The sequence below is a fragment of the Ranitomeya variabilis genome, chromosome 3 (assembly GCF_051348905.1).
Source record: "Ranitomeya variabilis isolate aRanVar5 chromosome 3, aRanVar5.hap1, whole genome shotgun sequence".
NCBI lineage: Eukaryota > Metazoa > Chordata > Amphibia > Anura > Dendrobatidae > Ranitomeya > Ranitomeya variabilis.
This window is the reverse complement of record NC_135234.1, coordinates 649,618,542-649,630,578: the sequence shown is the minus strand read 5'-3', so window position 1 is coordinate 649,630,578 and position 12,037 is coordinate 649,618,542. Positions and strand designations below refer to the sequence as shown.

The 12,037-nt window shown below is 41.7% G+C and overlaps 1 protein-coding gene across 1 annotated transcript in view; it reads left to right on the top strand.

Moving 5' to 3' along the window:
• The window catches only part of STAC3 (SH3 and cysteine rich domain 3), a 182,199-nt gene that overhangs the window by 96,243 nt on the left and 73,919 nt on the right, over nt 1-12,037 (top strand). Inside the window, exons 2-3 of the mRNA XM_077297717.1 lie at nt 424-703; nt 6,255-6,352. Coding sequence (XP_077153832.1) covers nt 442-703; nt 6,255-6,352 — 360 coding nt within the window. The 5' untranslated portion in view covers nt 424-441. The remainder of the gene's footprint in view (nt 1-423; nt 704-6,254; nt 6,353-12,037) is intronic.

The following is a 12,037-nucleotide window of genomic DNA, read 5'->3' as shown; positions in this document are numbered from 1 at the left end:
TAACCCTTATAACTGCCTAACAAAAAAATAATTTTGGTTCCAAAATTTGTGCTGATGTAAAGTAGACATGCGGAAAATGTTACTTAGTAAGTATTTTGAGTGACTATCTCTTTGATTTAAGGGCATAAAAATTCAAATTTGGAAAATTGCGAAATTTTCAAAATTTTCGGCAACTTTCTTTTTTTTTCACAAATAAATGCAGGTAATATCAAAGAAATTTTAACACTATCATGAAGTACAATATGTCACGAGAAAACGGAGTCAGAATTATCAGGATCCGTTGAAGCGTTCCAGAGTTATAACCTCATAAAGGGACAGTGGTCAGAATTGTAAAAATTGGCCCGGTCATTAACGTGCAAACCACCCTTGGGGGTTAAGGGGTTAAATATGTATGTTTAAATGTTACTTACATTTTCCTTTCAGATACAACAGTTAAAGGAAATGTTCAAAAAGAAGAAAGAAGAAACAACAACTGAACCCGAGACTCCAAGTCCAGACAATCAGCCAAATGGTGAGCTCCAAAACTCAGGAGGCCATATAATTTATTATATCTATGAGTCAGAAGAAGAGGACGATGAGGATGACAAGAAAGATGAACCACCTCCAGAGCCTCCACGGCCTGTCAATGACAAGCCTCACAAATTCAAGGATCACTACCTGAAGAAACCTAAGTTCTGTGATGTGTGCGCTAGAATGATTGTTTGTAAGTCATCCTTAAGACTATTTTAGTTTCACTAATGTTATATTACAGCTAATTAAGTTTGGTAGAGGCAGTAAAATAACAAGCATGATTTCAAAGGGGTTGTTTGGTCTTGAAAACCAATTTTCATGTACTCGATTAAAAAAAATCTAGGTTAATAATGAGGGCCCCTTACTCTCCTATATTTTTCAAAGTCTGGATAAACAAAGAAGAAAAAATGTCTCCAGAGCAAGAGGACCCAGTATATCGCTGCACACAGCTGGTTTAAATGAGAACCGTGTAATGCTTTATTTCTCCTATGGTGGCACTGCAGGGAAACTGAACACTTACTATAACTCCATCAAAGGGCACAAGGTTACCTCAGGATAACCTAGCATCAAAGAGTACAACCCCTTTAAAGTGCACCCTGCATATTGTTAGGCAAAATTTTATGCATCTCTTTTGTCCTGTCCAAATTATTATTTATTTATTTTTTTTCTGATAGAAGCTCAAATCCACAACTAAAGGGAATGTATCAACAGGATTTCACTCCCAAACTACTAATGTGCATGTAGCCCTTTCAAACACAAGTCCAGCATTACCTTTACAAGGCCGGTCCGTTCTTCCGTCACTGAGAAATCAGTGTTTGAATTAATATAGAAAAGATGCTGTAGATCTGAAGCCTCTGTCACTCCAGCTCTATTTTCCAAACAGCTCCGCCTCCTCTATGACTTGACTGATGGTTCCTTTGACTGAAGTCACACAGAATAGTCAGTCAAGCATGAGGAGTTAGTGCTGGGTGGAGAATAGAGCTGGAGTGACAGAAGCATCAGATCTACCATAGTACTTTGCATATAAATGCAAACAATAACCAGGAGAAAAGGGTGACCGGCACTGAAAGCACTTTTTGTCAATTTACATAGCTGCGGACGTAAGTCCTCGGGGCTGGGCGGAATGCGCTTACTCTGAAGGTAGGGCGGTGCTGTTACATCAAAGACAACATATCCAAATGCAAATCGAAGGGTAAAAAAGATAGCACTCACCCAAATTCTTCAAATGTGAAAATTCTTTAATCCATGAAATGAATTATTCCAGACACGGTGCGGTACAGGCTAGGGCATAACATGAGGAGAGGGAGCGTGTGAAGACAAGACTGACGACGGCCGTTTCGCGCACAGGCACTTCTACGGGTCCAAGTGAGTCACTTGGACCCGTAGAAGCGCCTGTGCGCGAAACGGCCGTCGTCAGTCTTGTCTTCACACGCTCCCTCTCCTCATGTTATGCCCTAGCCTGTACCGCACCGTGTCTGGAATAATTCATTTCATGGATTAAAGAATTTTCACATTTGAAGAATTTGGGTGAGTGCTATCTTTTTTACCCTTCGATTTGCATATAAATGCAAACACTGGTTTGTCAGTAATGGAGGAAAAGACTGGCAATGAAAAGGTATTGCTGGATTTGACTTTGAAAGAGTTATATAATGAGTTAGGTGGGTGAAAGCCTCCAGTCAGATTCCATTTAAAGGTTATTCAAATGAGTGTGTTTTAGACTAAACTTAAAAAAAACACAGAGACCAGTATGTAGTCAAGTCAATGTGCTAGTCCACATGAGCATTTGTCCTCACAGCATACACTATTCTGGCCCTTTTTACAGAACAGAAAAATACGTGCAATAAAAGGCAGCCCTTGCACTTATCCACAATATGGTTGAGCACATTTTGCGGACGTGATTTGCTCGTTTTTTGATACAGCCATCTGAACCTGGCCTTACAGAGCAAATATTGTTGTTTATATGACTAGAACAGTTAAAAGAAGATGGAGAAAGGAATAGTAGGTTACTCTGGTAACATCACATTAGTTCACAAAATGCTGAATCAGCAATAAAAAGTATATTTTACCTTGCCGCTCTAGTCTGTTGGCCATTGCTAGTCTTGTGGAAATAGCTGACTGAATTTACTTTTAGATTAGCTAATTTAAAAAAGGCATAGTCTCTTTACTATGGCACGGGACACACTGCTGGAATGGCAGGCAGTCACGGAAGACTTATTTAAGAGAATGAAACAATGATCCTTTAAATAGGAGCACAAAGCAGCTCTCCTCCCTCCCCCTCCATCTACATAAATCTTATCAGTATCATCCGCCATCTCCTATCTCTGTAATGTAATAATCTGTCTTCACTGAATACAGATTTTACTCAGGAATTGAGAATTATGACAAAGATCAGTCAAGGTGGAGGCAGAAGAAAATTTCTCTAATAAGATATATTACAAAGTTTCTAATTTTCATGGGTAGTATTGATTTAGGAAATAAAAATTAACATGACTTACTTTTTAACCAATGCCCAGAATTTTTTCATGTTCTGGTTGACCCAGGTTTTGGAGCTAAAGCTGCCGAGACCATATGGGCAATGTCAGATCAGTTTTTCAACTATCGCAGACTTAGTTCTGTCTTCACTTCAATACAAGAATTTATAAATTTAGAAATATTTGTAATATATTTTTATTATTGGATATGCTCAATGTGTCCTTTGACCTCCCATCACAATTTTGGCAGCTATCTGCTGTTAAAGGTGATCTTTCATCAAGCTTTTACTATCAATCTTAGGGCCCAATATAGTAGTGACAGACATTTCAACATTGTTACTATTCAAGCGCTATATATCATGCAGTATAATATTGGAAGACAAGAGAAAAAAAGGCTTAATCAGTCCATATCTAATATAAAGGTAGTATAGAGATTACCCATATTGAGGTGAAGATAACCCACATAGAGCCACAAGTGCCCCAGCGTGCATTTCACTGTTTCGCTTTCTCAAGGGGAGAAAGCATAACACACTCCCCTTCTCACACTCGCCTTGAAAAAGCGTTACAGCGAAACACACATTAGGGCACTGATGGCTGTATGTGGGGTGCCTTCAGCCGAAAAACATGGGTAAGCTCTATACTAAATTTATATTATATATAGGCTGATTAAGCCATTTTTTTTCTTGTCTGATGTAAATGGTATAAAGGAATGAAGATTACAGCATGAAATATATTATGATTTTTGTAAGGAAACAACTAACCTACAGTTGTGTGAAAAAGTGTTTTCCCCCTTCCTGATTTCCTATTCTTTTTAAATTTAAATAGTAGACAAAGATAACACACATAAACACAAAATGCAGTTTTTAAATGAATGTCTTTATTATTAAGGGAAAAAGAAATCCAAAACTACAAGGCGCAGTGTGAAAAAGTGATTGTCCCTCCATTAAAACATACATTAACTGTGGTTTGTCACATCTTTCAGAAGCTGAGTTCAAATTTCCTAGCCACATCCTGGCCAGATTACTGCCACACCCCTTCTCAGTCAAGAAATCACTTAAATAGGGCCTGCCTGACAAACTGAAGTAGACCAAAAGGTCCTCAAAAGCTGCACATCATGCTGCGATTCAAAAATAAATTCTGGAACAAATCAGAAACAAAGTAATTGGGATATATCAGTCTGGAAAAGGTTATGAAGCCGTTTCTAAAGCTTTGGGGCTCCAGTGAACCACAGTGAGAGCAATTATTCACCAATGGTGAAAACATGGAACAGTGGTGAACCTTCCTAGGAGTGGCCGGCCAACCAAAAAAGCCCCAAGAACACAGCGACGACTCATCCAAGAGGTCACAAAAGACCCCAAAGCAACATCAAAAGAACTGCAGTCCTCATTGACTCAGTTGAAGACTCACTCCACCATAACAAAGAGACTGGTTTGCCTGGCAGAGTTCCAAGACGAAAGCCACTGCTGAGCAATAAGAACATAAAGTATCTTCACAGTTTTGACAGAAAACATCTTGATGATCCCCAAGACTTTTGGGAGAATACTCAGCGGACTAACCAGACAAAAGTTGAATTTTTTGGAAAATGTATGTCCCACTACATCTGGTGTAGAAGTACAGTGCTGTGCAAATTAATTGGGACAAAGCAAAAAATAAAATGTTAAAATGCACTGTTACATATAATTCTGAAAATTACCTTTTTCCACTGGCTAGTTGACCAAGATTTATTTATAATATATTAAAACTGGTTTGAATCACTGACTGGTAACCAACTTACGATTTTACTTAAAAAATGCTTTGTCCCAATTAAATTGCACAGCACTATAGCACAGCATTTCAGAAAAGGATCATCATACCAACCATAAAATATGGTGGTGGTAGTGTGATGGTCTGGGGCTATTTTGCTGCTTCAGGACCTGAAAGACTTGCTGAGGTATATGGAACCATGAATTCTGCTGTCTACCAAAAATCCTGAAGGAGAATGTTTGGCCATGTGTTCGTGACCTCATGCTGAAGCCCACTTGGATTATGCTGCAGGACAATGATCCAATGCAAAGTGGTGTGGCCTAGTCAATGCACTCACCTTAATCCTATCAAGATGCTATGGCATTACCTTAAAAATGCAGTTCATGCTCGGAAATCCTTCAGTGTGGCTGAATTACAGCAATTCTGCAAAGATGAGTGGGACAAAATTCCTCCAGAGCGTTGTAAAAGACTCACTGCCAACTATCGCAAATGCTTGATTGCCGTTGTTGCTGCTAAGGGTGGCCCGACCAGTTATTAGGTTTAGCGGGCAATCACTTTTTCACACCGGTCCTTGTAGTTTTGGATTTATTTTTCCTTTAATAAAAAAGTCCTTCATTTAAAAACTGCATTTTGTGTTTACTTGTGTTATCTTTGTCTACTATTTAAATTTGTTTGGTGATCTGAAACAATAAAGTGTGACATACATGCAAAAGAATAGGAAATCAGGAAGGGAGCAAACAATTTTTCACACAAATGTATGTAAAGAAATCATTTTATCCATAAGTACATGCCTTTTTAGGCTGATAATAGTATTGAATTAAAAAGTAAAATGCATGTATAATTATTAATGATATACCTGTATAGAGTCTAACACACTGATCAGATCGGATTCCAAGTGTATCTAGGCCCTTCAGCAACAGAAGCAAAGCAGGCCTCCCGTCTACCACACCATTAGCTTGACAAGCGTAGAGAATGCTCAACCCAGATATCTGGGAGTCCTGGTGGCTTGTTGCTGATTTTAGCCCAGGTATGCTTTGGTTGCTCTGATGAAATAGCATATTGTTTGTGGTCACAGAATGTTTTTTTTTGCTAGCATTCTTGATGGTCAAGGCCTAACACAAATGTCATTGTTTTCAGATGCTTTTCTATTTGCCCAGCATAGCAACACTTGCAATTGGAATATTTTTTAATGTTCTCTATTGCTGCTGTCGGTTCTTGTTAATGGGAGAGCAGAGACATTGTAACGTTCGAACAACCAGTACTCATTGGCATGGAAGATGCACTGGAGTCACTGACTAATTCTGTCTGAGCATGTGTTTACTCAAGAAATTCTCAGATGAGCTACTAGAATATATTAAAAAAGTCCTATTCCAAAAGTGAAGCCATCATTTCAGAAGAAATGCATAGTTCAGCGTAGTTGTAGTAGGCCATATTAGCGACTGCAAGATAACTTCCTGTTTGTAGAAAGTAAGTAGAAAAAAACATTAATAATAACATATTTTGTATTAATTTCTTCTATTTCACTTGCAGTAAACAACAAATTTGGACTGCGATGTAAAAACTGCAAGACTAACATTCATCACCATTGTCAGTCCTATGTCGAGTTCCAGAAATGTTTTGGCAAAATAGTAAGTTCTAGAAGTTTTTGACACAGTCTTGTTATATTGTATTAAATACTTTACCTTCTGCTAATGAAAAAAAACATCAGCAAATGTCAGCTTTATTTTTAATGATTTCCAAAGCAACCTCTAAAGTATTACTTTGTTGTAAAAGCAAAAAATAGAACCTAGTCAGTGGAATATTTTCTAACGAGAAGGAGGACGAAGGCGTGAACATTGAGAGAGCAGATATTTTTAGTCTGTACTGTATCTAGTTGTTACTATTTGGCTTTTCCATTGATGTAAACAGCTGAAAGAGGATCTGTCATCACCGATTCCAATACAAGTTGCATACATTTTTACATAGATCTCTCTGACCTGATCTGGTTGGTGTACTTTCTATGAAAATCTATGTCGGAATGGCTAAATAATCATGTTTGAAACAGTTCCTGCTTGATATTAAAATTAGTATTTTATCCAGCTCTACTTATCAAGTTATATATTTAAAGGAACTCTGTCAACACATAATGACTGTTCAAACTAAGCACAGGAACAGCCTTATTGTGGCCAAACAGCTCAGTGTACCTTCCCGTCTACCTGTTTTGCACCGAGCTCTGCCCTCACCTACTTAAAGCACCACTCCAGCGTTTTTTTTTTAATTGCACTGCTGGAGTGGTGCTTTAAATGTAATTCCGCTGCCCCCACACACTCACCTGCCGCCGCCATCATTGTTTTCTGGCATCAGTCCCGTTGGTCTCTGGCGAAAAGTGACCTTTTGGCAGTTGCAGTGTTTCATAGAGCACGTCGGAGGTCACATTTCAGTGCTTCTCTATGAGAGCCTCATTCTGGCTGTCATAGACTTGCATTGAGCTCCTGTGAAGTAGCTTCTGACTTATTCAGTCTGAAGTTACAGGCACGAGATGCCTCTGCGGGACGGGAACGGCGTCAGTAAAAGGTGAAGCCGCCAGAAGGTGAGTATAAGAACGGCAGCTAACATTTACAGCGTTACTCCATCCGCAAGAAAAAAAACCAAAATGGTGTGCTTTTAGGCTATATGCACACATTGCGGATTAGACTGTGGAATTTTCTGTGCAGATTCTGCATTTCTTGGCAGAAAACGCAGGTCAAAATCTGCACTTTTTTTGCGGATTTTGTGGGGTTTTTTTTGGATTTGCTGCAGATTCTGTGCGGATTTTATACGTTTTTTACCCCTGCGGATTTCTATTATGAAATGGGTGCAGAAACGCTGCAGATCTGCAAAAAGAATTGACATGGTCCTTTTTTGAATCTGCTGCATTTTCCGTGCGGATTTTTCCACACCATTAGCACAGCATTTTTTTTTCCATTGATTTACATTGTACTTTAAATCACTTGCGATTCTGAGTGGAAAAAACGTTGCAGATCCGCAGGAAATCCACAACGTTTTTTTGCCATCTACCTGCCTGTTCTATGTGGTGTCGCTCAGAGAGGTCCCTTGTTCTGGTTTGCTCTGTTGAAGGGGAGTGACCGTGGATTTCATGCTGATTGGCAGTTGGCTTCTCGCAGTTAAGTAGCGGGAATCTGGCTGTCAGTCATCATAACATCGGCAGTCACACCCTAGCAATAGAGCAGAAGAGAATCCGCTGCTCTGTCGTCGTGATGTCAACAGAAGCCTCAGAATAGCCAGCAGGAGTAGTCAGTGACAGTCTGTGCCGGCAGAGATCTGCATTAGAGAGAACAAGAAGGTACCTAAAACCTAAAAGCAAGAGAAAAAAAAAAAAGAAAGAGAAAAAAAGTGATCAGCACTCACCATTCCCGATGCTATAAAAAGTCTTTATTAGGACATGGACACGGACAGGGAGATCATGGTGTGCAGGGATGACAGCTGTTTCGCGCTACATGCGCTTCCACAGATCCCGATTTGATCGGGATCTGTGGAAGCGCATGTAGCGCGAAACAGCTGTCATCCCTGCACACCATGATCTCCCTGTCCGTGTCCATGTCCTAATAAAGACTTTTTATAGCATCGGGAATGGTGAGTGCTGATCACTTTTTTTCTCTTGCTTTTACATTATTACCTCTTTTGATTGAGCACCCCATATGCCCATGCACTGAGTAGGGGGAATAGGAGCTGGTACAGCGTATTGTAGCACGCTAATAGGTGATCGCAAGGGACAGCAGTGCGAGTATATTACCTTTTGCTTGGACTGTTAGGTACCTAAAACCTACCTGCCTGTTAGTGCTTAGACCCATAGTGAGAAATTAATATAGTCCTGGATAACCCCTTTAATGGAAAGCTCTGACTTTACAGAACACAGAGGAGGGCACAGATAAATGAAAAACAGGTTACTGAAAAGGTGCACTGAGCTGCTTAGCCACATCAAGTGTATACTGAGAGCATGTGCTTGTGTGAGGTGGCAAGGGTGGTTGGTATTCATGGTGAGGGGCTGCTGTTCCGGCACACCCTTACACCCCACAAAGAAAACACAATGTCCCATTTGTTGTGTGATTTGTGTGCAATGCAAGTCACTAACTTTTAGTTTGGAGTTTCCTCATGTTGCACCGTCCCGATTCCAGATATCATCACACACTGATTGACAGAGTCCAAGTCCATTATTAACAAAAGAACTTTACTCAGCAAGTTCAGTTCAGTCACAGACATCGCACAGTAATTCCCACTGATCATAGATCCTTTCCTATGTGTTGTCTCTTGCTCTACTGGCAATCTTTGTTCTGGTAGCGTTCCATCTGGCACCGCAGCTTCCCGGCTAGCTAGACTAGTTCTTGCCTGGGTGTCCCCACCCATTTTCCCCTCTGAGGGCGAAATAAAGGATGGCTCTTCCGAATCTTTTCCAGACCATAGGGCTCGGACGTTCTGGGAATTCCCACTGAACCTAGTCGCTGCCGCTTTCATGCTGCTCCTGTTCCTTCGTACTTGTGTACCTTCCAGCCCTGAGGCCCTGAGCTGCTGGACTCTTCTTCGTAAATGTGTTTGCAGCGCCCCAGAGTCCTGGTCGTTGCAGTACTGTGGCTCCGCCACTATGGGGAGCCATGGTGCGTCCGATGGCACTGAAGGAGTTCCCCTGATCAGGTATCACAGACACCAATACATTTCACAGCTGGGCCTCCGGGGGGAGCTAAGGGTTCTATTCATTAGGCCACTCCCCACCATAGTGGGTAAACTGGGGGTCAGGCAGGAAGTTAGATCAGAAAGCTGACTGGGTTGGAACCAGGCAACACCTTGTGGCAGAGGGTGTTGTGGGGGAAGATACAGTAGGGTCTCTGTCAGGGGTGGGATCCTGACAGAGGCTTGGCAACTTGAACGAACGTAACGGGACCGCGCCTGCTCCGGGTAGCGGCGGTGCCCAAGGAAGGACTAGAAGCGAGATAGATTGTGCTGAGTGAGAAACGAGATCAAGCAAAAGGAGAAATACCAGTAGGGGTCGTGCTGTAAGACCGGAGCAACACCCTACTGAGGCACATTACCGGTGGCCGGAACGCCGAGGGAGTATTATAACATTCAGCTTCAAGCAATACTCTAAACAGCGGCAGGACAGTCAGTCTAAGGCGGGCTGTCTAACTAAAATCACCTATGCAGTCTTGGGGGGCAACTTGTGGAGAGGGGCGACTCTAGGGTCCCGGAAGAGCTCCGAGCCTACCCGTCAAACGGGTGCCGTCCCAACCAGAACATCAGGGAGGGACGGAGGATTAGAAGAACATCATTTAATCGAGTTGTGAGGGAACTTAAGAAACAGACACAACGGTTGTGGGGGACTTTCCGTAAGCACAGCAGGGAAGGACCACAACACACAGCGCTAGAAGGAAGGCACCGATTTCCACCTGTGAGGAGAACTCTGGAGGTGCCATTGGACCGGCCGGACTTGCGCAGCCTGGTGAACCGTATTCCGGACTGAGGACCCAGAGATCTTCAGTAAAGAGGTAAAGAGACTGCAACCTGGTGTCCTCGTTATTTACTGCACCGCACCACCACAGCCTCACCCCCCATCTACATCATCCACACCTGTTATTCACTGTGCGCCCCACGGCAGGGTCACGGACCGGGGCCTAGCCGCCGTGACAACCCCAGAGCAGAGGCTCACCCAGGCCCGGTACCGGGTACCCCTCGGCCCTGCGGCGGTGGGGGCGCTACATGTTTCTGAAACAACCTTGCTGTTCTCCATCCAACTCTCTGACTAAATCCAGGAAATGTCTCAACTATCTCTACTCTGACCCCTCCTAACTGGGAAATGCCTTATTTCCTCAACCAATTCTTATCCTAACCTTATTTAATCTCCTAATCTACAGTGTCCCTCACTGTACTAAACTCTATACTACCCGTTACTATTACTCTCACTAAATGCTACACTTATACTGTAATTCCCTAACTCTAGCCTTAGCATCATAAAGCATCTTACACGCAAAACGCACCTGTTTTACTAGGAAGGGTTGCAGGGCATGGCTTGACCCCAACACACCCTTACACTTGGTTAGAACAGTCATTTTGTGCTAACTGACTCCCTTTAATAATGCATACAGTTTGTATTGTGAAACTGATGGTCCGTGTGAAAAAAATTGCACCAAAAAATAGCAGAAAAAAATTGCAGACTGGTCCGATTTATACACCACACTAGTGCATGGAAATAATAGTCAGCTGTGGCACACAGAATAAATCAGATTCATAATTTGGGAACCTGACTGGCCCAAATTTTAATATGGTTGTCTCAACCAGGTCTAAAAGAGGAGGTAACCCATTAACTCCCTTTCCAGAAACCTTTGTCTTGCCTATATACACACCTATACATTTAAATTTCAACGACAAAAAGGAAAAGTGGACTTATGGAAAGCACAGGATGGATAGACATGTTAATGATATCCAACTCTTTCAAAACATCACAATGTATTCTGCATCAAATATGAGCACCTTGCGCCGAAATACTCACTCATACATGGCTTGGCTGCTATCAGTGAGGTTATCAATGGTTGGGAAGTTTTGCCACCCTGAATGCACTTCTTGGGCATACAAGTCATCATGATCCACTGCTGGCAGCTCCATGTGCTAGATGGGACACACATCTGAAGATGTGCTGCAGGCCATGGTAGCATATTTAGGCCATGCAGGCTGTTGACATTAGCATGGGCAACTTGCAACTTGGGACTGTGGTTTTGAAAAATGGCTCCTGGGACATCTTGGAGAATTGGCCGTACCATTGGTTCAACTCATTAATCCATTCTGTACTACAAGTGAAATTGGGTGTCATATAAAAAGCCTAAAGCGTCAAACTGTATCTATAAAAGCCATAAACAGACATTGGGCTATGAGCCAGATGTGCCAAAGTGCATTCTGCATGGCAGAACATTCCTCAGACAACCATTAGTAACCTAATTGATGGCAGCCCAGGTGTGCAAGTGTGGCTATTTCTGTACGTGGTGAGAATACTTGATACTGAATAGATGAAGATGTTTAAAAAATGTTGTTTCCATTTTATCATCATTTACATAGCATTAACATGTATATCCATCCTGTGATCTCCATAATTGCATGATTTTTCCTGCCTAGTATTTGAATTTCACTGAGTTGTATCTCTATCTATCCAAACAAACCCAGTGAGGATTAACTAGATTATGAGATGGTTCCAGGTAAACAATAATATAGACAAGGCCAAGAGATGCTTTTCTTCCAATTAGTTAAATCTGTTCCCTTTGTCAATAGTCCTATGTAGTTGAGCGACTAAATTG